This window comes from Passer domesticus, chromosome 8 (assembly GCF_036417665.1).
Source record: "Passer domesticus isolate bPasDom1 chromosome 8, bPasDom1.hap1, whole genome shotgun sequence".
Taxonomy (NCBI): domain Eukaryota; kingdom Metazoa; phylum Chordata; class Aves; order Passeriformes; family Passeridae; genus Passer; species Passer domesticus.
In genome coordinates, this window is record NC_087481.1 from 42,326,519 (window position 1) to 42,352,224 (window position 25,706).

Here is a 25,706-nt window from a genome sequence, read left to right on the forward strand (position 1 = left end):
GCAGATTTTTTGTGTACCTGCATGAAGTAGTGTCTCTTAGGACAAAGCAATGAAAAGAGCTTGTTATCACTGCCTAAAAAACAGTTCTAAAAAGCAGCTGATACTTGCTGGCAGGTATCTTACACAGAACGGAATAGTATCCAAATATTGAAAGTGTTAGCTTACATCCCTGTTTCTAAATATTTCCAAATTACGTCTAAGTACTTTTTTAATTTGTCATTTCCAGAAAAGGTAAAAAATTATGTAGGTCTGAAATACTCCAGACAAACTTAATTGATTACATCTAATTGCTTATTAAGCCTGTTTGTACACAACCTAACTTGAAGTCCAGAGAGTGACACCCTGTGTAAAGTAGTTGATGATGTCAAGTGGCCATAATTGACTTGCTTCTGCAATTCAATTATTGTTTTAATATAGTTTTGACCTATTAGAAAATTATGTGAATTAATGGTTTAAGTGAAGCGAGAGCAGTAGAGTAGAGGCTGAGGTGTGTTCTCTATGGCTAGTGGTAGTGATAATATGTTAATCTCCTTTTTCTTCTGCCTCACCTATTTCACAATAGCTAGCAAGGAAGAAGGCAGATCTGAAAAAGAAGTTAAAAGTCACATTTGTAGGAGAAGCTGGTCTTGATATGGGCGGCCTGACAAAAGAATGGTTTCTTCTTCTGATTCGGCAGATTTTTCACCCAGATTATGGTGAGTCCTCATAATTCTTAAGTAGATTGTGAGAATTTGTTCAGACTCTGTATAAGCACTCAGCAATAATAGTGAAGTCTTTGTATTATAAACGCTGTTTTCAGTACAAATCCAAAACATATCCTTTCTAATAACTTAGCTATTAGCCATGAAGGAAATGTTCTCAGCCTAAAACAGCACAATGATTTAACAAATATTCAAGTGGAGATAAACCAATATATTTGGCGTTATCATTTACCATCCTTCCTTATTTCTTCATATGCTGCATTTTGTCTTTCTGCCATCAGTTGTCTTCATATTGCTAGTTTAGGGAGGGAGGTTTTTTGGGTTTTGTCAGTAGCTGCAGTTGGGTTACTATGCTCAGTTCTGTCAAACTGCCAACTTTGGTCTCCCGTGTATCAATGGGGAGTTTTTTGGTGCTGATAGTTGCACTGAGAGTGCCTGCACATTCTAGTACTATTTCTGTGACTAGGAAAGGTAGAGGTTAGTTTTTACTTGAATCTTTGTCATCATACATTCTGTTTGTGGTATCTGTGCAGTCAGTATTCTTAAAGGGGTCTGGGGTAATCTCAGAAAAGAAAGGTCCTTCAGTCAAGAGCAGAGACAGTATAGGTGGGTGTGAGCCTGAATGAAAAAGCCTGCCTCTGCTGTTACCAGGACTAGTGAGTCTTTAAGGGCATTTCATGCCCAAGGGGAAAAAAAGAAGGCTTTTTGATTAAACAGGAGACTGTAAGACATGAATGTGCAGTTGTAAACAAGCAGTTCTGTCCACTTGTTTTATAGTGATGTAGATGAATCTGGGTGATGAATCTGTATTCACCACTCTAATGAGCTTTCCTCTGTGCATGGATACGTTACTGATGACTTAGTGCATTAAAATGTTGCCAGGATGGCTTTTAAATTGATTTGCAGGGACTTGAGCATAACACCTGATAGTCTTGAGCTTGCCTGGAAGTGTTCATGTCCCTTAAAATCATGGTCCTTTATTGTTTATTAGGACTACTTCTAAAGGTACAGAATTCTAAGTCATAAATATGCCGTCATATGTGCTGAGATTACTTGTCTGTAGCCCTTTTTCCAGTAAAAAGGGGTCCATGTGAAGACATGACATTGATGATAGCCACCTTAATAGGAAACAATTTATCCTGCAGAAAGCATTCTGTAAGTTTGACAGTTCAGTTAGTAAAAAAGCTGTCAGCAGAGCTTGGTAACTGATGAGTTTGGAAACATTCAGAGTAATTTATTTTTTCACTATCTCTGGCAGGCTTCCTTACTTTAAAGTGCAAATTCTTTCATTGTTACGACTATCAGCCAAGTGTGGGAGGAGTTCAGAAATACTCTTGTCCCTTGGAAAGGGACTGTATCCTCTACTGTCTTTAATGTTTAAGATGCAAATAACATGTCAGAAGCTTGGAAGGGAAAATATCACTGTTATTACCCTTTCCAGGTTAACTGATTCTTCAGGTTTAACTCCTGGAGTTTAAACTAAGTCAGCTGTCTGCCTGCCTGTGTGTTTTGCAATGCTTTCTTTATCTTGGTGTGGACAATTAATAAATGGGATTTGCAACCTATTTTGTTCCAACATCCTATGGCCTTTTAGCACGTGAACGTTGCTCTGCCTTACATGCAGCTGTTCTGTTGCTTCTGGCAATGTCTAATGGCAGTGTCTAAACCTTTTGTGATGAGCACTTTTTGAGCTGGAGTTCAAAAGATAAATTGTTCAGGAGCGTGGGGGGAAAATGTGAAGGCAGCTTTTTGACTGTAATTTATCATAAGAGCTAGATGTCCCTCAGAAAAGTTGGGTTTTCATTCCTTTTTTTAAAAATCAAAAGGACTTTGGGTTTTTTTTTCATTTAAATATTATTTTTCACTAACTTTATCTTCAAACAGAGATGCAGTGAGCTATTGCATACAAGATGTGCTTAGAACTAGTCAGTGCTTTGGTTTGTACAGACCATGGCAACAATAATAAACTTGGCCCATTCAATCCCAACAGATTCAAAAAGGCCATCACATTTTACCCAGTTTACTTCTGCATTAGAAGAAGCAGGAGTGTGGAGTGTGTCTTACTTCTCTGAGCAATACTTCCTAGGCATTTTAGAGCTGTTATCTGCTTTTATTTTGTAGGTTTTTACTTTCTGGCACTCTTTAAAACAGAATGTTCTGTATCTGACGCAAATAGCAGTCAAACTCATCTATACTCATGATTTCAGTAGGATCTAGCTTGTCATTTAGACCCATGAGTGGCTTTTTTAGGGTACATGTGGTTTGGGGCTTTTTTAACTTTTCTGGTATAATTTTATGACAAAATATGAAACATATCCATTTGCTGGTAGTGTGTGTATAACATAAACCGTTTACAGTTTTCTATTCTAAGAAGGTAAACTTATGGTATTTGTATCATGGGATTCATGCCAGAATTTTTAGGGATTGTCATCTGCTATTGACCTAGAAAGAGAGGAGGAAGTGAGTTTACATTGCAGTAAGAAAATTTTTGGTTAGACAGTTAGTATTTATGGCAGTACCGATGCTGGAGTGCAATGAGGAAACAGATTGCATAGGGAAAATGCAAAATGTCCACAACTGGAGGCCCTGAAAAACGTGTTGCACCAGCACCAAGCTGGGCTGGTGGGCTTGAGCCTGCTTCAGGCTTGGCACTGCCCTTTGGTGCTCCTTCCCAAGCACCTGCCTGCAGGCTCCTGCCCTGGGTGGGAACGGGATCCTGAGAACAAGCATGGGGATGTGGGCACCCCAGGAGCATTCCAAGGGTGCATGGGTAAGAAAGAGGAGGCTTTGTACGAATTCTTACAAAGCTCAGTGCCTTCTTAAGGGCCATGTTGCCATTCTGCAGGCATGTTCACCTACCACAAGGACTCGCAGTGCCATTGGTTCAGCAGCTTTAAATGTGACAACTACTCAGAATTCCGACTGGTTGGAGCCGTATCCTTTTATGAACAGCAGCCATTTAATGAGCTGGTGTGGGGATGAAATAAGGCACTAGCTTAAGCTCCTTCAAAGGTTGTGTATACACCTATGTTCCATTTTAAATTATTATTTTTTTAATATCGTTCAAGCAAGTGAACTAAAAATAGGAAGAAAATGGTGGTGTGTGGGTACGTTTTACAGTTAGAAAATGCTAAGTCGGTATTAAACATGAAACTTTTTTTGTGTATAAGTTGTAATTTTAAGCCTTGGAGTTTCTTTCAGTAAACACCAATGTGCCTGTGTCCATTAATAGTTCTTGCAAGTCCCCATTGAACACTATGTGGCTTTTTGCCTTTTTTATTACAAAATGGAAGCCACATGCTATTTTGAGCACTAGTTTATTTTCTAGATTTTCTGTTGTGCTTATAAATGAAGATGTCAGACAAACAATTTATGATAGTATATGCTTATAACTCCACTGAGATGATGTAATTGTGTCCATTAACGGATTGCAATTGGATAGATGGTGGTTGTAGGTATTTTCTAACAGATCTATTCTATTCTTTTGAGAAGCTGAATTTGGATAGTTTCAAATCTGTTTCATGGGATGCACTTAAATGTGCTAATGGATGAGCTGTAGTACCAGTGCAGGTATGTCTTAATGCATTTAGATTTATTTAAAAGAAACATTGCTTTATTGATCTCTCACTAGAAAATACATATTTATTTTTCTTTTTTTCATAACAATACTTTGGAAAAATTTATTGTAGAAATGCTTGTATAGAATATTATGAAGAAGATTCTCAAGCATTCTGTCAATGTGCACTATTTGACCATGCTAACCACTGCTTAATTGTAATGAAAAACTGCATTTAAAATTGTCAGTCCAGAAAAAAATGAAATAATTTACATTCCTTCTGTTTGTTGAGCATGAATCTTAAAATATTTTTTCCAAGCTACAAAAAATACTACCTATAATAAGGATGTCAGATTTGCCCTTAACTTTTAACATATATAGCTTATGGGACTTGCTGTATATAACAGTATCACCTTGGATATTCGTTTCCCACCTTGCTGTTACAAGAAATTATTGAGTCCTCCCATTGTTCCCTGTGATCATAACACACTTGTAGGCATATGTGGTGTCACATTAGATGACCTGTTTCAGATTATGCCTGTAAGTATTACATCTTCTAAAAGGCAAAATTACTGATAGAAAACCTGATTTATTCGTATTTAATGCTTGAGTTATGAACTGTTTGAAAACAGCTGTTTTCCAGCGCAGGCTGGTAACATCTTCTTTTGATGGAAACAGAAGATCTCTCTTTTCTAGCATAGCATGCATTTTAAAAATACAGCTTTTTCCAATATACTTTCTGTATAAAATAATGCTTCTGGCATATCTTTGCAAATTGCATCACTTAGTTTTGTAGACTTACTAAAGAGTTTTTTACTCATATTGTAGGAATTGGCGCATGGACTAAGTGAACTTCTATCCTATGAAGGCAATGTTGAAGAGGATTTTTACTCAACCTTTCAGGTCATTAAATGCACTACTATAAGTGATTCTCAACCTCGTTCGGTGATTTTTCCCAGTGTTGGAATGGAAGTGGAGTGGCTTATTGCAGTGTGATTGCTGATTGTTTGGAACATAACTGCACGGGATCAGAGCTGGCTCCGGGAGCCGCGCTGCCCGGCACCGCTGAGTCTCCCATGCTTGGTCCCGTGGTGACACTCCAAGCTGTTGTTCCCTGACAGTGTAGGTGGATCCCAGTGCTCACCACCAGGGTCACTTGGCCAGCTACTGGTGCATTTCCAGCTCTTTGCTTTTCTGTCTAACCCAGAAGGTAGTCAAAGTTTACTTGGTTATTTTATGCATTTTGTCAAAAAATCTCACTTTAGCAATAGCCTGTTCAAGTTTTTACAGTTTTGCCCAACGTATGTGTTGTAACTGCTATTTCAGTCAGGAAAGACTTTTTCAGTTACTCATTGTTTCAGAGCACACATACGAGTTAATGAAATTTCGTATTGGTGGTACTTAGTTCCTAGGTGAACTACAGCAGAGCAAATACCTTCTTAATTGTATTTACTGCTCCTGTGCTGTTCTTTTGTATGAAAAGCTCTATGGCTTCAGAGCCTGCAGGTCAGTTTGACATGCCACTATGTAACAGGGTCAGTTTTTGTTCTTTGAATACTAATCTTCTGAGCAATTTGTTGAACACTGTAATATTTAACTTGTAAAAACCTCACAACCCTCAGAATTACAGAATGTGATGAAGAGAGGAGACATAAGCTTTGGCATTTGTAAGTATATTAATTTATTTTCCAGTGCTGACCTTGACTCCTCTTTTTCTGTAGGTTTTTCAGGAAGAATTCGGTGTTATAAAATCTTACAACTTAAAGCCAAATGGAGATAAAATTCCAGTCACAAATCGAAATAGGAAAGGTAATTCTACCTATATCAACCACACATACTTTGCAGATTTAAGTTTGTCCTTTTTCTCCTTTTTATAAGCCTATGCTTTCCTAAATAGAGTGTGAACATGAAATGGCTGTAGTTCTTTCTGGTGTGCCTACCAATTTAATGGTATCTAAAACTAAATGCATTCATTTTTCGTATTCTAGAGGGCAGAATTTTAGAGGACAGAACAAGTTATTGATTAAAATTATTATAATGTAACAATAATTTTTTTTTTTTAGAATATGTGCAGCTCTATGTTGATTTTCTTCTCAATAGATCGATCTACAAACAATTTGCAGCTTTCTATTATGGATTTCATAGTGTCTGTGCTTCATATGCGTTACTGGTAAGAATAAGTGAAACATAACTCTCCGCTTCTCTTTCAATTATTTGACAATGAGTTATCTAAATTAAATTGCACTGGATGATTTTAGCATTTGGAAAGAATCTTTACTGATCGATAGACTTGATTAATCCAACATAAGTAGAAGAAATTAATCAGGTAATCAACTCTTCTCTGTAGTGTTTCATTGAAAAGCAATAAATAAAGCTCCAGAAGACACGTTTATCACTGTGTTTTTACAGACACATCACAGGCTCTCCAGTGAAGGTTTACAATGTTTCTGTATATTCCTTACATTTGGGAACTGCAGAACAACTGTGTCTGAGTGCTCCTGAGTGACTCCTCTGAAAACATATATTGCTTTTGGCAGGAAGAACACTCAGTGAGCTTGAGATTAATCATTCTTCTCTTTTCAGTTCTGTTTGGCTGTTGGAATGACTTCTTTAATTTTCAGCATCCCTTCTACACTGCGAAAGAAGAGAAAGTTTCAATTTGTCAGGGATTTTCTAAATTCTAGTGAAATTGGTGAACTGTGACACCTTGCAGCAAAGTGAGGTGTGCCCAGCCACAGGGAAGGTTCTGGAAAGACAGTGAGAATCCATTGAAATGCCATAGCATATTTCCATGCAACTTGATGATGTTGTAGTAAATGAATAAATGGGTTCTGCAGGTGTAAGTTTAGTGGATATTGAACATGGTTTATTGTTAGAAGTATTTGCTTTGCACAGTAGTGTGTACAACTGAGAGTCAAGTTCTGTCAGCCTCTGCTGCTCAGATACTCATGCTGGGATTGTCAATGCGAATGAAATGGAAGTTGAAATCAAAATTGACATCAAGACCCTCCCTCAGATTTCCATTTGTACAAACTTAATTTTCTTCCTGACCCATTTGTAGTCTGATCACATCGTAGGCAAGTCAGTGTAATAAACATAAGAATTATAAAGAAACCAAGAACATAATATGCTGAAATATTGTGTTATCCTGTAATTAACTTTCTAATATATGTGGCAGTAAGAGATTGTTCAAAGTGCTGAGGGATTAATTTTTCTAAAATCGGTATGTATCCAAGTTAGACACTTAGGTTGAATGATTTTCTGTTATTTTTTCTGTAATGACAAAAAATTAATCTAGTAGCATCATTTCTCATCTTTTTTTAAAAGTTAAATATTTTGCCCTCGATTTTTGGCAGTTACTTCGTCCAGAGGAGGTTGAAATTCTTGTCTGTGGCAGTCCTGAACTGGACATGTCTGCTTTACAGAGAAGTACCCAGTATGAGGGCTACCAAAAAACTGATCTGACTATACGGTAGGCCTGGGTTTTATTCTAATTACTGAGTTTAAAATGCCATGGAATGTTAATCTACCAGCAGTATTCTCTTCAAGGATAACCTGAGAATGACTGAAGTTTTAGAAACCTATTTCTAAATAAGACAAAGACACTACTAAATTGTCATAAGTAGGAAGAATTAGATCCTTAATGGTATGTGCTTACTGAATATCCTTAAAAGATTATAACCACATTGATGTGGAGTAGTATGAAGTCTATGAAGTCTCAGTATTTTTACTACCCAATCTTCTAAAAAATTTTTTTACTCAATTCTTTTTGATACTAAGGACATTTCTATTAGCGAGTAGAAGGCATTTATATTTGTGTAGATAAGTGGGTTGGGGCATCATTTGGCAAGACATCATTCCAAAATTAATAAAATATTGTACTTGTCAATTCCTTGGGAATTTAACCTTGTACATTGGAGTACTGCTGATGTCCTATAGACTATATTAATTAAACTCTCAGTAAGTGATATTCATCATGTACTACTTGTACTTATTATCATCTTCGTGCTATTTTTTTATGATGTCACATCTTGCAACTTTTCCTTCTCCCTCTGCCCCGAGCATAGATACTTCTGGGATGTAGTACTTGGATTTTCTCTGGATCTTCAAAAGAAGCTACTGCATTTTGCTACAGGAAGTGATAGAGTACCTGTGGGAGGAATGGCTGATCTGAATTTCAAGATTTCAAGGAGTGAAACATCCACTAATTGGTAAGTAATGTTTTGGGCTTTTTAAATTTTTTTCATTAAATTTTTTCCCAAGAGCCCTTATTGCTCTTGAATGTCTTTTTACAGAAGAGCAAACAAATGTGCAAGGAAAAAACTGCATTGGCTCTTTTCGTTTGCCTTCAAAATGTTATACCCATTTTTTATTGCATAAATTTAAAAAACAAGGAAATTGTTTTTCCAGTCAGTGTTTACATTTGAGGCTGGTAATTATTTATAGGGATTGTTTACATGTTTTCAATTCAAATAAATTATTTATTTAATCATTCCTAACATGACAGCTGACCTAATGAAAATATACCTTGAACTACCATGATTTTTTCTGAATTTTTTGAGTTTGATGGCATTATTTATAGCAAGCCAGTTAATATTTTTTTCATTCTTAAGACTGGGGAAAGTCAGTTTAAATAATTTGAAAGCTGTATAGAAAAACTTGCTGCTCTGGAGCTCACTGTGAAGCAGTAATTACTGGCTTCACCTAGATTTCTCAAACACTTAGAGTGATCAAAATACTTAAATGGAGCTATATTTTTCAATGTCTGAATTTTGCTGGCTTTTCTGTGAAAAGCTGATCTAAAGGCATAAACATAATAAATTTTGAGGTTGTTTTAAATTAAATTTATCTCCTTACTGTGATATTTCTAATGCTTTTCTCAATGAGATAATAAGTGGTTCCAGTAACATTAAAGGAACATGAAGATCAGATGAAAAATGAAGAATAATCAGTCAACATTGAATCACTCTTTATGTTCCTTCTGTAAATTGTTCTTTTTCTTGAAATGAGAACGTGTGTTTTGAAATAGTGTGCATTTTAAACTGCTGTAGGTCCATTTTTTGGAAGATAATTGTTGCTGTCACACTGCCTGCAAAGGAATAAATGTAGACACCACCATCATATTGCTCACACAATAGGATCAAGTAATGTAATAGCAATAAAAATTGGCAAATTTAATAAAAGCTTCTCAACTTTCCAAATTCTGAAGCCATGACTCCAGTCCAATTAACAGATCTTTGCTGATTATTTAAAGGGCAGGGAGGGGAAAAGTAACTTGAGTTTCTAGATCTGGGGGTTTCATCCACTTTTGAGGATGTTTGCCAATGATCAGAGGCCAAGTTGGCGCCATTCAAAAGTCTGAAGGATGAAATTAAGAGAGACCTAGAGGGCTTTTGAGTCACATAATAAAATGTGTGTGTCCAACTGTAGTACATTTTACAGAGTGTTTTTCAGATGGCAGGTTGAGCTTCAGCTCATTGCCTTTCTCCTGTCTCCCTGCCAAGTTATCAGCTGTAGGACAAGTATATATCCTCAGGTGTGTCCTCCATGTCACTTGAGAATTTAAATGACAAGAAGTTCTGTAGCTTTTTATTACCTGTGGCTCATCAAATGAATCCATTCTAGTGAGAAACAAAGTTTCCAGTGTTTCAGTCAGGCATTCCTTAGCCATATCTGCAATAGATATATTCAAGCTCTCTCTCAGAAGAAGCTTGGAACTGAAGTGTTGGTATAGCTGAGACCAGAATTTGTGAACTGCTATTTTTCCAGCATTTGTCAGTCCTTCAGAGCTCCCCACTGAAGTTGTAAGGACCTGTTTTACCAGGCTGAACCCTGAGTTCTGTATCCTCACAGACACAGAACTGTGGTTCTTCTAGGTGTGGCTGTACCTACTGCAGGACCCACCTTACTTTTCCATGTTGTAGATTCTTACTATACCCAGATTTTGTGTTTAAAGAACTCGTGTAGTACCTGGAGTTTCCAAACTCTGGAGCTTCCAAAATCTGGAAGATGTTTCCAACATGGGAAAAAAAAAAAGGTAGGAGGCTGTTCCAGGCAACAAACTCATCTGAAGTACTTTCGACCACAACAGAACTTGAACCAACATTGGGATAAATGTTTCTTTTGTAGGATTTCTTATTTAAGAAATGTTTAACCAAGAATGTGTAGGCAATTGGCAGCATTCTGATTCTATGGCATTATTCTTAAATATGTTTTGCTGGGTGTTTTTTAAATTATTTTAGGTTACCTGTGGCCCATACGTGCTTCAACCAGCTTTGTCTCCCTCCTTACAAGAACAAGAAGGAACTGAAGCAAAAGTTAATAATTGGAATTTCAAATGCAGAGGGGTTTGGTCTGGAATAAGATTAAATACTCCAAGAACAGCATTTTTATGTAGCATCCACACTCTTCTGATTGTGCCTTTAAGCTTTTCATTGTCATGTCTCTTGATACTGTGCCAGTTTTATCGCATTTAGATATTTTTTTTAATTAAATAGAAAGTGTATGGTTTTTTCCTGAATGGCAATACATTTGCTGCTTGCTTTGTCACAGAAAGTAGTTCTCTTTGTACAAAAAGCTCATCTGTTTGATAAACAAAACCCAGCTAAGACAATTCCCAAGTGTTAGGCTTTTCTTAATAGCACTTTAATCATAATTCTTTACATCAAGGTATCCTACTGGGAGAAAATATACAGAATATTTCTCTATTGGTTAATCCCAGTGGCAGCAAAAATATAACATCAGCATGTAGCCTTTTTTTTTTTCACAAAGGCAAATAGGAATTTTAGTCTTTATAAAATGTATGTAGTTTTATTCTTCTGGTTTTCCTGCTTGGTGAAACCAACTGTCTAAGAAGTATGTAAATAACTGCCTGTGAAGAAATAGGGTTTTGATAGTGCCATTTACTGCTAAAAAATTATTTTTTATGAATAAGAGGTTTTAGATGTTGTATATTCAGCTTTTACACTTGACTGTACTAGAGTGTTAAAAGGTATTTTTTCAGCTTGAGGGGATTCAAGTTCAAGCTACGAGTATTAAGGAATTTGTATGTTCATTCTTAACAGCAAACTAGCCAGATCTACTGTAGCATTATAGTAAACAAAACTAGATATTTAAAATAAATTCCACATCTGGTGAAATGCTTTAGGAAGAGAATTATATCCACAACCTGTGGAAAACTGATATAGTCTATCACGGCATCATTTTTTTGCAGCAACTTTGTTGAAAGTCTTAAATAAGCTGTGATGAAAGTGAATACAATAACATTTCTGAAGAATGTTGCAACTTTCATTAACTTGGAGACCAGCATTTAAAAATGTTTTGTATTTTTCATTGCACAAACTCTGTGAAAGGCATTCTTGGTATGTCTGCTCTGAGTTAGTAAATTAGCAGCTGGGGAAGAAACGGTTCTAAAATACTGAAGTAATTGTAAGTCTGGGTTTTATTCATTAAGTGGAAAGAATTTAGCAGCATGCAGTGTAGTAGTTTTAAATATGAACAGCTACTGTGTGTTCTGTAGATTTTTCTTTCAGCTGAATAAGGCCCAGATCACTTGAGACACTTTGGCATCTAATTTGTCAGCTTTCCCCATTGACTTCTGCTGGGGCATGGATGCACATCTATCTTGTAGTGTCTGCACTCAAATACTATATTAGTCTTCTTTCTTTCTCTGTATTATTTACATACAATCAACAGATTTACTGATGATCAACAAATTAATCTGTCTAATTCATGCTTTCAAAGCTGTTCTGGATATTCTTCAATAGCTAAGAGTAAAATTATTTTTTTTTTATTTCTCCTAGAAAAGTTACTGGTGATTTTACTGTTTTATTAAGGCAGAGATAAATATTAGGATATTTTAGAATATTTGACACTGTATTCATAGTGCTGTCTTTGAAACTAGTAATAAAATTTCCATTAGCTTTAGCCTGGAACTATACTAGTTAGCACAAAGTGTGCTAAAAGCAGCACTGAAAAATTCTGCATTTTTACATTATATCTCCCAAATGGACATTTTAAAATAAATTTTAACTTGCAGCATTTCAGATGTTGAGAAATAAATTAAGCTTTCACTGTTGCACTGAATGAACTAGATAGCCGCAAGCAATGTTAAATTTCTAACACCTGAATGTGGATGTAAGTAGGAAACCTGGAAACAAAGACCTACTGCCTTTCGTCTGTTGAATTGGATTCATGAAAGGTGAGCTTATGAATAAATAGCTATAGAGTTTATCTGAAAACATGGCACATTAGCCAAAATATTTTTTTAAGGCTTAAACCTGCTTTTAATAACTATTTATCTACTATTGTTAAAATAAAAGCTTTATCTTTTCTCCTTTTCACTGAATTGCACTTTGCCTTTTGTTCAGTTTTATTTATTGAAGCTTTTTTTGAGATAATGTGTAATATTACCTCAGAATTCTAAAAATGCTATTGTATTTGCATCAGTTTTTAAATCAGATTGTCATTCAAAGACATTTTATATATTTCCTGATGTTGATAAATTAAATAGTAAATTTTGTATTTGTTAAATGAAAGCATTACACTGTATTTATGAAATAAGCCTCTGATAATTTTAAAAAATTTATTCAATGGTGTTTTGTTCTTGTGTCTTGCCCTGTAACCCAGCAAATCTTTTTTTATCTCCATCATTGTTTTGTACTGTACAAAAAAAATCTTGTTTGTATAAACTTGTTCACTACTAAGTATCTATTTTTATGTATCAAAATTGTCCAGTCATTAAATCAAATATTTCAAATGCTGACCTCACTTGTATAATTTCAGATTTCCAAAATTGGTCATAATGGGTTTAAAATTATGATCAGCCTCTCTGCTTTTGGTTTATTTTTCTCTTGAGAAGTTTTCTTTACCATAACAGTTCTCCTAAAACATTGCATAGCTCACTGAGAAGAAACTATGTTCCAACAACCAAACATACACCAAGACTTATATTTCATATTTACAGTCAAAATTACAGGTGTTCTGGTGCATCCCATGGTGTAATAATGCTGTAAAATAGCATGGATCCTCATCATGGATCCAACAACTGGGGTTTTTCCATGTGGAGAAGAGAAGGCTTTGGGAACATGCAATTGCAGCCTTCCAGTACGTGAAGGGGGTTCATGAAAAAGGAGGGAGAGGGACTTTTTCTCTGGGGAGATAGCAGCAGGACAAGGAGAAATGGTTTTAAACTGAAAGGGTAAGTTTAGATGAGATGGTGAAAGAAGTTCTTTATTCAGAGGTTGGAGAGGCACGGGAACAGGTTGTCCAGAGAAGTTGTGGATGCCTCTGGGAGTATTCAAGGCCAGGCTGAATGGAGCCCTGAGGAACCTGGTCTAGTGAATGGCATCCCTGCCCAGGGCCGGGGATTGGAACTGTGTGATCTCTAAGGCCCCTTCCAACCCAAACCATTCTATGATTCTGTTATTCTAACTAAATTTTCCTTTGTTTTTGAACTACCTCAGTTGCAGGATTACTTGGAGGTGCAAAGCCACAAGCTGTTGTACATTTTTCTGCCTAATTTGAACACTAAAATCAGGATGGACAGGTAACAAGAACATCGTGCTTTCTCATGGACACAGGTCCTGATGACGGAGCAGTTACCTTTGTACCACTCAAGTTACCTACAGATGGCAGCAAAGATGAAGATTGAAACAATTTAATTAGAGGTCAGACTTTCCTCTTAGCTCACAGTAGATATTATAAATGCACATAATGTTAATGTCTTAAAAATTTATATCACAAATAATCGCAAATTTGCAAAGTCAGCAAATATAAATTTACTTACAGCAAACAAATATGGAGAAAGGAGAAGCAGCTTCTTGGATCTAGTGCTGGGTTTTGAAGGTGTCCTCTCTTTTCATTGGAGTTCCTACTGTGGTTTTGGGACCAATGAAAGACTCTGCCAAAACCTCAGACAGGAGATTGGTTATACCTGATCTCTGACCAGTCAATGCCCTCAAGACTGCTATTTGGAAAGAGGTTAAAACACCTGGCTTGCCTTATCTTGTTTCAGCTAGGGATCAGAAGGCTGGCACTAGGGCTTCAAATTGAAATTCTGTATTTGCTTTTGATTTTTTGGCCCAAAGTGGTGAGATTCCTTCTATGTAGTAGCAGTTGGTGTTGATACTGGTTGACTTCCTTCAAAAGCAAATGTTATACCCATTGTTAATCTTCGTAGCTGTGGTATTTAATATTCTTTTACAGCTCCTTCTTGAAAGAATGAAAATATCTAAAAGGTCCCTCAAAGCCTCTGGTTTCATGTCCTGACTGTCAGACAGTTATATGTTTTTTTTTCCTAGAGCCCCTAGTTGTTTTCTTCGAATAAATTTGTTTAGGTCAAGTAATTTTTCAGCCTATTTCTTTTTTTTTTTTTTAAGGGTCTGTACTGGTCTGTGTGTTGTTGAAGTTCCTTGCACTTTTAAATATTCATGTGTATAAGAAAATAATGAGGTGGCCTGGTCTGCCACAGCTGTTTCACTTGTGTTAGAAGTGTTCTAATTAATAGTGAAGTAGGTTTTGTTGTTAAATTAATGAGCAAAAATGGCCCCCAGTGATCTGCACCTTTCAAATTGTTAATTAAATTCTCACTGAATTATTTGAACCCCAATGCCTTTATGTAAAACACAACAGGTCAAGGAAGATGGAGAGATTTTTTTCTGGTGATGTGGTGATGCAGTTGCTCATTAGACTCTGGAAAGGTGGGAAAAGTTCACATAAGTTGGGCAAACTAAGTTCAGTTCTGGACTCTTCTGCAGTACTAGAGTTAATAATAGAGTTAAGTAATACATTTATGCATAATGAAATGATATATCAATTAATGTCCTGTGTGTTTTGTGTTCTACTACAGCAAGGTTTCATTTACTATTTTTCTTTTTGGGATCAGTTTAATGATTTGGCACTTACAGTGAGTGAGAGTTTTACTTTTTGATGTAGTATTTTCTAGCCGTTCTAGATTCTGTAGATATATGATGTTCAGGTTTAATTTAAGGGCTTCTTGTTTATTTGCTGCTTTAACTCTATAACATGATTTCTATTAACCAGGAGAGATGAATCTGCTCTCACAGAGTCTTTAGTTATCTTCTCACCAGGATCTCTGGCTGTTGCCATACTATGGATAATAACAATCCAGCCTCCACTGGCATTACCAGAATAGAACTATCTGAGGCTACATTATGTAATTCAAACAACTTGTCAAGGGGTGAGTTTACTCAGTGTACATTCAATCTCTGCTCTAGTGGAGAGCTAGAACATGAATTTTTTTTGCTATTTGTTTTGTGTCAGTAGCAGTACTGTGGAAGTCAAGAACTGTATTTTGTCCTCTGGAAAAATTAATCCAGCAGGATATAAAGTAGCGAAAGCACAGCCATTTTTGAAAGCCACAGGGTTTAAACTCAAATATGTGGATCTTGGTTTTGGTTGTCTTCTGGTGAATTTATGAACCTCACAATGCTGGTTTCCAAAGACTGTGTAGTGCTTGGGGCTTTTAATAGTTGGCTTTGATTAGTGGTAGTGTGCCACACTGAGCAGAGAAGGCATTTAATTTTGTCATCTTGCTCAAGTACTTTAAAGAGGGATCTTTTGCCAACTCTTCCTGGATTCCAAGATGGAAAAGTATCTTTCTCAGATACTTGAACACCCTCACAAGACATGTTTTGTATATTAAATGCATATTAATTCTTTAACCTTTATTAATAGAAAATTTATTTAACCATAGCAGATAAATGTGGTCTGTGTAAAATAGAGATGAGCATAGTAGCAGAATAGAAGAAATTTACTTCCTTAGCATTTTAATGGAATCACTTTTTAGTTACAGAAATCTAATTTTATTTCCTTAAATGATGAGGTTAAATATTTCTAGAGTAGAATATCTTAGAGAGTTTAAGAGCTGAAAATACTTTTCTTTAATTCAATAATTGTGTTAGATAAAGCTAAAATTAAAGTCTTTTATTTTCCTATATGCACCCTTGTGTACGCTTATTGCGTTGTCTGATTTTACTGATGTCAATAAAGTGTTCTTCATAACTTTTATTTTGAAATTCCAACTTTTCTGGCAATTTTTATCATGAAAGAAAAGTTTTCCCAAACATTGAAAGTAGTCAGTATTCATTGGAATTGAAAGTTTTAAAGTAAAAACAGGCATTTGTTCCTGTTGCATATAGACAAGCTCATTGCATTTTGGTTCGGGTGGTTTTGCTTTAGGATCCAGAATCTATTCAATATAATATTTCTGCACATTGGTTGGAAGTGCATTAAGCTGTTACATCAAATGGCACATGCTGGAAGGTGAAAACTCTCTTTCCAGTAGCTTGTGCTACTGGAAATTACTGCAAAATGTGAAAAGGATTCCAAGTTAATAATTGTTTACATTGCTTTGTTAGTTGCCAGATAGGGGCTGCAATCTCCTGGAGTATTGCAACCAAGCTGTGTTTGAATTACCAGGGGGATGTTTGCTTTCTTCCTATTGATTGTCTCCCAGTGCATGCTGGCCCAGTTTCTACTGGTGAGGGGCTTCAAACCCTTATGGAGAGTGTTTTAATGTATTTCTTATACTGACAATTAGATACCCCTTAATTCTTCATTTTAAAAAGGGAAGTTTTTTCAGCAGTCTGTATATAATGTTGGCCAAGAACTCTCAGGTACAGAACTAAAATCTCAATGAAATTAGTTTAGAAACTGTTTTCTTTTCCTGTACCAGATTTTAAACATAAAATACCATCTTATAATCAAAGGTGTTGAGGCAGCCACAACAGCTGTGTCTTCTGTTCCTCATTCCCTGGTTGTTTTTGTGTAAACTGCTGTAGGCATGTAACAAAAGCACGGGAGATGTTAGGAATAGGTTTTGACATGAAAGTGATAGTATAGGAATTTTTTTATCTCTTTGTTTACATCCTCTTGTTGTAGCTGTAGTTGTGTATGGTTTTCATCTGTAACTGTTGGCAGTGGGTACACTGCAGCTGGGGATCTGAAGGTATAATTGTTTGCATCATTTTTCACATCATTGTTCAAAAGAAAAAATGGCCTTTCTGTGTTTCTCTTCCCTCTTCAGGGCACCTCAATGCATCAAGGCTTTTCTATTTTATGGTGCAAAGGTAGTCTCACTTTATATTTTACCTTTGAATTTCTTCTCAATTTATTTGTTGCTGGCTTTATTAGTAAGGCTTATTAATTCTATGTGACATAAGCACAGCTGCTGTGCTTAATCATACATTCAGTTAACATTTTCATACTTGTAGGTGTACAGGGAAGATGAAATTGCTACTTTCATGCAGCACAACCAATCCTTGATTAATTTCTCCTGTCATTACTTATAGCAACAATCTGCATTCTTCGTATAGTTCTGCTGCCTTTCACCATGTTCAAGATCTGCTGTCATTCATAATACAGTAGATATGTAATTGTAGAATGATAAAGAAATAGAGGCTTTCACTTTGAATTTTCCTAGATTAGAAAATCATCCTGTTGGCTATTTGTGACCATTTTTTCTAGGATTTTTGTTTTTTCTTCCCTAGGTATCAGATTTTATTTTGTATTTTCTCAAAACACTGGGTAACTTAAGGGAATTTAACAGGCATTTTAGAACTGAGTTGTCGCTTGCACTCATGAGTTATTTGGCTTGTCTGTCCTTATCCTAGCTAGATGCGATGTCAGTCCTCTATTTGCAGCACATCTTCATAAATCAAAGTGATTCTAATATTAAGGAAGAACACATAGATAAAGCTGCTGCAAAAGGATGATGACTTCTGTCTCTAGGGTGCAACTTGTAAATGTGTCTCTGCCTCTTAAGGAGAAAAAGAAAGGCAGATTAAAAACAATGGGTTTGAGGTGGTGGGAGAGGGAAGTGGAGAGAATTGCTGTGCTGTTCTCTCATTTTTGAGGAGCTAGACAGACACTACATATTGAAGATATCCTGGAACAAAAATCCCTGAGGGATAACCCCACAAGCTTCAGATCAGTCGTTGTAACTCAATCTGCTCTTCCTTTTTGTTGCCACTAGCTTATTATTTGAATTACCTTGGGGATGTTTGCTTTTTTCTCTACTGACCCTGTTATAGCCCATGCTTACCTAATTTCTGTTAGTAGTGGGTTTCTCCTGCACTGAATGTCAGAGTTGAGCAAATGAGCCCCACTTAGGAAGTGAAAAAGAAGCCAAGGCTTGTCTTGGACCATATGACATCCCAGCCTTTTCAACAATATGTAGAAAGCTGAAGAGTTTACCAGTATTTGTCTCAAGTCTGTCTAGAGGGACCTGGTTTTAAGCCAGCCTGATCAATGCTGGTGGGAGACCTTGTTTGCTGAGGCAGCAGAGAGGCTGCAGCAAAGTCTGGCAGTGCAGCAAGCCAGCTTCAGCCCTTCCCTTCAGCTCTGAATGCTTCCCAGTTTTTCACTTTGAAGTCATTGCCACTTGTTTGTGTCACTCAGCCAGTGAAGGCTAGATCACAGCTGAAGCTCACCAGTATCTTGGCTCTGTATTCCATTCATGATTTCTCAATCTTTTTCAAACAGGTTTTGCTAGAAATTGATAAGTGGAGGTGAGCAAATAAATTTGCAATGTAGGTTTGTTACCAAATTGATAGGATTAGTAGCTCAAATACTAGCCATTTATTTTGAAGAAAATAATTATTAAAAAAACCCCACCATCTCTCTGCCTTTTTTAGGTTTTTTGGATTTGGATTTTGTTTCAGTGGATTTGTTGGTGGCGTTCCCAGACTGCCCATAAGCAGGGCACAGGCTGGCTTTGGCTGAAGGAAACTAGACACCGAGGTAACTCTAGGGCAATGTTCTACTTTGTAACTGCTCCTGACCTTCCTTATTACATGTAGCTAGTAGTATATGTGCTTATTTCACCAATGACTTACTTTTGTAGCAAAGGTGTCTGATTTTTGCAGTAAGAAATACAGATATATGTACAATGTATGTCAGAAATTACATTTGATAAATTGAGAATCCATAAACTACAGCTACAGGGTGATTCATGCTTGCAGCTATTCAAACCTATAGTAATTATCTCTTGTGCATTCAGACCCTACTGGAGGTTTCCATTTGATCCACAATTGCTGATAAAATTTAATGGCTAATTTCAACTAATGAGCTTTATGGGGAGAAATATCTTATTTACAAAGTGAGGAAGGTGTCGTGCTTTTCCATCTGTTCCCATTCAACACTCAGGTGGTCAGAGCATTTACCAATGGTGGGGGTGGGGGGGGGGGGTGGAATTGGCATTCTGAAGGCAGGACTTAATTTTTGTTGTTGGTAACCCTTGAGTTCCTAAATCTGTGGTTTGAATCAGGCAGAAGGAGGCTGGTCCTCTCCTCCTCCAGGTGAGCACCCTGAGTCACTCTGAGAGAACAGGGTTCTCCCACTGTCATGAGTGCTGCATGAGCTTTTAACTTCTGCAGTTGCTCTTATTAAACATCTCCAAGTGGAATAAAAGCTTCATTTCTGCCTCAGTGGGAACCATGGCCTTCTACTTCCTCACATCAGGAAAATAAAATACCCCCACTGCACTTTTATTTTGATTTATCTTGGGACTGCCCCTGGAGTACTTTGTCCAGGTGTGAGGGTCCCAAGACAAGGACATTGACCTGTAGGAGCAAGTCCAAAGTAGGGCCACTAAGCTGATCTCAAGTCTGGAGCACCTTTCCTATGAAGACAGGCTGAGAGGGTTGGGGCTGTTCAGCCTGGAGCAGAGAGGGTGCCAGGGAGACCTTACAGCACCTTACAGTACCTGAGGGGCTACAAGGCAGCTGGAGAGGGACCTTTTACAAAGGTATGAGGTGATAGGACAAGAGGAATTGGCCTTAAGCTGAGATAGGGAAGGTTAGATTAGATATTGGGGAGAAATTCTTCACTGTGAAGGTGGTGAGATATTAGAACAGGATGCCAAGAGAAATTGTGTGCTCCCCATCCCTGGAGATGTCCAAGACTGGGCTAAATAGGGCTGTGAGTAACCTGGTCTAGTGGAAGGTGTCCCTGCCCATGTCAAAGAGTTTGGAAATAGATGATTTTTGAGGTCCTTTTCAACCAAAGCCCTTCTAAGATAGTGTGATTTTATAATAATCTTTGTTTCCTGTAAATCTTATGATTTGTTAGCTGAACTAAATATTAATCATGCTCAGGAGTGATGCCTGAAACCCTCCCTCCTACTCACAAGCCAGGTGTGAACCATGGACAAAAGGGACCAAGAATGGGAAAGTATTCTGGAAAGTCTAGTAAGTCTAAAAACTAAATTACTATTCTGTTTCATGTCTCAGTGTGCAATTTTCCTGAGCAATGTGCAAAAATACCAAGCCAGGAATACTTTGTTGGCTGAAAACACAGAGAATACTGTGAAAGACATCCTGGAAAATTGTCCAGTTATTACATAGAACAAACTTCTTTTTTTATTATAGATCTCTGAAAATTGCATGTTTTTATCCCTATATCAGCCCTACAATCTCCAGGCTGCATTTAGCCTTCAAGCCTTCATAAACCTCAAGCCCGGACTCTGAAGCACTGAAACGATTCTTTTCTCTGGAGTAGCTTCCTTCTCTCTGGGGAGCTCTGGTGTTGGGTCAGGCCTTGAGCTCAGCAGCCTCTAAATGGAGCAGGCAGGGAACGTCTGCATCCCACACTCATTCGCCCTTCACATCAGGTGTGGGATTTATTTCCTCATGCCAGTTGTCTTTCTTCTATGAGAGAAAGAGGCCTTATCACCAATTCTAACTGTTACTTTTTAATATTCAAGTCCACATCCCACACTGCATAGTAATTCTGTGTGAACAAGCAAGATTTAAGGCATCCTAAAATTTCCACTTCTATAACATATGGGGGGATTTGTATATATTATTTTTTAGTGGGTATTTGCAAAAGCCATACCACCCTGTGAAAATTTATGAATGCTTTCTAGGCTATTTCCTCTGCAAAGCTCTCTACTGAGTTGCAGATAATTGAAAAAAGAAGTTTAATTGTTTTTTTGCAGATTTTGTTAGAAGAAAATCTTTGCTTTCAAGTGCTGGAGGAGAGTATGCCTATGGCACTTTGAAATTCCATCACTGAACTGTTTTGACTGTTTTGCACAAAATCATATTTAGATTTGAACCCAACCTGGATTTCATGATTTTTGGTTCTCTGTTCTACTCATTAGCTGGGTTTTTTTCATGTGGGTAAATGAAATACAGAAAGCTTTGAAAACTACTATCTTGAAAACTATGCATTTGGAGCCAAAATGAGACTTTGAATTTTTAATATGCTGAAAAATTTTAAGCTGAAAATAATCCATTTTTATTATAAAGCTTTGAGCAGTTTTGCAGAGATAGGTGTTGAGAATGCTGTGTCATTTGCATTATGGAGCATATCCTGTTAAAGTACTTATTCAAGCCCATGAAAATGTTCACTGATTGCAGAAGGCTTTGGATGAATCCCATACTTACCAACTTGTAAAAATGCTGTCATTACAGAACTCAAGTTTTGACTGTAGGAATTTCAGTTTGACAACTTGATTGGCAAAGACTTTAATACAACTATTTATATACTCAGTGGTTTACAAAATATGTTCCCCAAACTTAACAACTTCATCATTCCTTATTTATGGAAATCATAACTTTGTGCATAGAATTGCAATCTGCACAATGAAAAGACATATTTCAATCTTTATTTTCTAATACTTCTCCCCTTTATCAAATTTGGATGTTTTGCAAATGTTTGTGTAAAACACAGAGCATGCCAAAACCATAGAAGGCTGTTATCCCCTCTGTATATTCCTAAATTGCCTTATTATTAAGTTACTTCTTATAAATCCTTGAAACACAAATACTTTCAGTTTTAATTGAGGAGGTGTTTGTTTTCAGGTAAATAGCATTCCTGTAGGTTTTCCCCTCTGCCTTGAAGAGCTATTGCACCAAATATTATGCATATTTCTCAAGGAACTTCTCATTTTTTTTGTGAACTGATTTTTGTCAAGATGAGGAAAGTAGATTGAAATGGGCTTATAGCTCTCCAATCTGTGGGAGAGACCATAATCAGCTGCAGGAACACTGTGGTTCTGAATATACTATGAAGAAAAAAGAAAAACAGCATGAGCACTTTTGTGTCTGTTTCCCATGGGTATTTATGCAGCATACATTTAAACATTTTTACATGCATCCTGTTCATTTGAGAATTAATAGTATCATAAATTAGCTGCTCAAATTCTGTGTTTGGGCTTAACTGTGCCTACTCACATTGCAGTATAACTCCCCTGGTGTAGATGAAATTGTGCCTGAGGTGAGTTTGACCATCCATGCCCTTGCAGGACTCTGCATCACGGGGTGCAGTTGCCCCGAGGATGTGGCTGCTGCAGGGGGTACAGACCTGGCACGGATCTGCAGGCAGTGCCTTCCTTACAAAGACTCTCTTGCAAAACTGTTGGCCATTTTTGAATGTTTAGTTTGGAATGATGAGGGTGAATTAATAAAGTAAATCATTGTCTAGAATGTTTAACCTTTGCAATTTCTGCAGGTGGGTGTTTGTGTTGGTGTCTCAACATGAGTTTGTATAATTCATCACCTTTAACTTCATCACAATCACATTTGGGAAATACTTCAAAGACAACAACAAAAAGAGACTACTCTTCCAATCTAACTGTTTTTTTTTAATTTATTCTGAAATAGTTGGGTGTTTGTCCCCTACTCACTTGATCTGTTGCTGTTTTTCCCTCTGTTTCAATAGGAGATGAGGTGTTTGCCAGTTGTTCTCTAAAGTTGTTGAAGAACTTTGAGTCAGTCCAAGGCAAGAAATGCTGTTGATAGGCTGGCACAGAGATATGTGGAGAGCTTGCTGGAGTCATGTATATTGTCAGCACCAAGAGCTGTGATTCAGAGTATTAGCAGAAAGAAATCTATTCAAACAAGCAGAGCCATCCTCCAAAAGGCGCAAGGAGCCTCCTCTAAAGGTGCAAGTTCACACTGGGCAGGACTCTGCCCCTAAGGCTTTATCCCCACATAAATCCTCACTTCAGTCTGATGGAGTGTTTGCCCAAAAGACCACTGACACTTTAGGATGTAAAAAAAAAAAAAAATCTGTTCTTAAAAACCCTGAAAGTGTTTCCTCTGCAAGAACATACACAGTCTTGCATTATCAATTTTTTAACCACTGTTAAATGTTTTCTTTATCTAATTCCAATTCACCACCTATTTACCTCTACCTTTTAAATGTAATGCATTCTTGAAGCACAGTAGAGCTTTCACTTAATGCTGCAATTTGTGCGTGTGATTTGTGCATTGTGGACATCAGACTACTTAGAGTAACCTGGTGTCTGGCACTCGCTCTCTAAAGCTGGGTTTGTGGGCTTTGGCCCCATCAGCAGGAGCTTTCTCCTGGCAGAGGGCTGTCCCAGTCCTACAGTTTCACAAAACTGTTCAAATGAAACTATAGTTTAATTTACCTTTATATAATTTAGCTTTGTTAAAGGTGAACTGTCTCTTCTTCAAGGGTGAAATTGCTGATTTTGAGAAGGAGATAATTTCCCTTGTTTATGCTCTTACCAGTCTTCTGGTAACAGTCCACAGAGGAGGGACCCAGCATTGCTTCTCCAGGATGGAGCCAAAGCCTGTTTGTGAGCTGGACTGGATTTGCAGCTGAAGGAACAGCTTCTTGTGCCAAGGCTATCAGCCTGCCCTCTCAGTAACAAGGCTCTTGTTAGTATTAGTGTGTGAGCATGACTTGGCAATCACAGGCATGCTTCAGGCAAGCAAAAACGCTATTTCAGACTATTCTTGAGCACCCTTCCAATACTCTCACTGTCATGTCTCATTGCAGACACTTCTCATAAAGGTGAGCACAGCAGCTTGCAAAGAGATGGGGAATGAAGCAAAAGAAACCAGAGTTTATGTTCTTTTTACCTAAAATTCCTGATTTTTTTAAATTTAGGTCTGTACTAGACCTTGTCTGTGACAGCAGTTGCCTCTGAGTCTCCATGAGCCAAGTGTATTTGGCTGAGGCCACTCCTCACACACTTCTTTCTGCTGTAGTCACTTCTGAACATGAGCAGGCAGATGAAAAGGGAAATGGCAGGCAAGGTACTATGTACCCCTTTCTTCCCCCATGCATTCCCAAGTCCTGTGTTGTTACCAGTTCAGTAAGACAGCGAGTGATCACAGGATGCAGAAGATTACAAAAGCCAACTCATCTATCAGGTGCCAGGAAACAAAACAAAACAAACAATAAAAAGACAAGAAAATTAACAAACAAAAAAACCAAACAAAAAGCCCCACCATAACTACCAAATGGAAATGGTTCATCTGCCACATGAGCCACAGCACATTGTAGGAGCCTGCTCACCCTTCTGGTGCCAGTTTCCTGCTGAGGGCAGAGCATCGGCATCTTGAGCAGCTGATGGCAAGAGGCAGCATCTCATGCCAATTTTAAGGTCATGAATACAGCAATAAATCTGCAAGGATTTCAGTAGCAAGGCCTGTCCTGTTTCCCTAAGGCTGGTCATGTTACTAAATCTGATCTGAAAGCTATGTATCTGTTGTAAATTATCCTTTCCTAAGCCCTTTTCCAACCTCCACAAACTTTCTGCAAAACCAGATGGGGATTTAATCACTGTTCTGCTTTTTTAGGCTTGCCTTGGGATTAGTATTATAAAAATCAAATGGGAAAGTAATGAAAGTACATCTTCTTGGCAAGGTACGTCTCTGGGGAATAGTCAGCTAATGCCGAGATTAAATTCAAAGCTGATACATGCATGATAAGTCTGGATAATACAATTTACAAAATTATATCGTATTTTAAACTCAGACTCTGATACATTTTGTGTGTCTGCCTTCTCTGGGAGATGAGTCTCTTAAGAACCACTGAGATGCCAAAGTCCTTCTTTCCAGCAGCTAGACACTCTATGTGGTTATGTCAACCTAACAGGCCATTAAATTCCCACCTAGGAATAGTGGGTTGTTACATCCACTGGCATATTGGGACTGGCAGTTACTAATGTCCCTAATGCTTTCATCACAGCTGGCATTTTATGAATAAGGATACAAATCTAGCTCTGAATGTAACTAATTTCCTGCTATGAGGCATAAATATGTTTGTGGGAACTTAGATGACAACGTTCAGTCCCATTGCAGGTTCTTTAATGGGCAGCCATATAAAGATGCAAAGGTAATTATCTTTCCCATCTTGCAGTACTTCACTGAAGTGCATTTGCAAGGTACCAAAAGAGTGTTTTGTAAAACTGTTCAGTTAGAACAATAATAATGAATGTTCAAGGTGAACTCTCATTCAAATATGGAAATGCTGATTTGCAGAAGGAATGATTCCTCTGGAAATCATTATGTAAGGTCCAAATGATAATGTACTGTTTTATAAGTGGACTTTTAAGGCTTGCTGCAAAAATCTCTGGCCTGAATACAGGTTTAGATGAAAAGAACAAGTAAAAATTCTTGATAAAATTCTTTAGACTTCACATTATAATTTCTGTGGGACTCTTT

General features: G+C 37.3%; 1 protein-coding gene across 1 annotated transcript in view; it reads left to right on the top strand.

The window, feature by feature from the left end:
• Positions 1 to 25,706, top strand: part of HECTD2 (HECT domain E3 ubiquitin protein ligase 2) — a 79,486-nt gene that overhangs the window by 19,696 nt on the left and 34,084 nt on the right. Inside the window, exons 13-28 of the mRNA XM_064430836.1 lie at positions 563 to 695; positions 3,547 to 3,635; positions 4,639 to 4,797; positions 5,086 to 5,160; positions 5,979 to 6,066; positions 6,321 to 6,427; positions 7,614 to 7,729; positions 8,325 to 8,468; positions 10,500 to 15,457; positions 17,306 to 17,348; positions 18,915 to 19,020; positions 20,376 to 20,468; positions 22,945 to 23,167; positions 23,777 to 24,048; positions 24,145 to 24,293; positions 24,840 to 24,906. Of these exons, the coding sequence (XP_064286906.1) occupies positions 563 to 695; positions 3,547 to 3,635; positions 4,639 to 4,797; positions 5,086 to 5,160; positions 5,979 to 6,066; positions 6,321 to 6,427; positions 7,614 to 7,729; positions 8,325 to 8,468; positions 10,500 to 10,620 (1,032 nt within the window). The 3' untranslated portion in view covers positions 10,621 to 15,457; positions 17,306 to 17,348; positions 18,915 to 19,020; ... (3 more) ...; positions 24,145 to 24,293; positions 24,840 to 24,906. The remainder of the gene's footprint in view (positions 1 to 562; positions 696 to 3,546; positions 3,636 to 4,638; positions 4,798 to 5,085; positions 5,161 to 5,978; positions 6,067 to 6,320; positions 6,428 to 7,613; positions 7,730 to 8,324; positions 8,469 to 10,499; positions 15,458 to 17,305; positions 17,349 to 18,914; positions 19,021 to 20,375; positions 20,469 to 22,944; positions 23,168 to 23,776; positions 24,049 to 24,144; positions 24,294 to 24,839; positions 24,907 to 25,706) is intronic.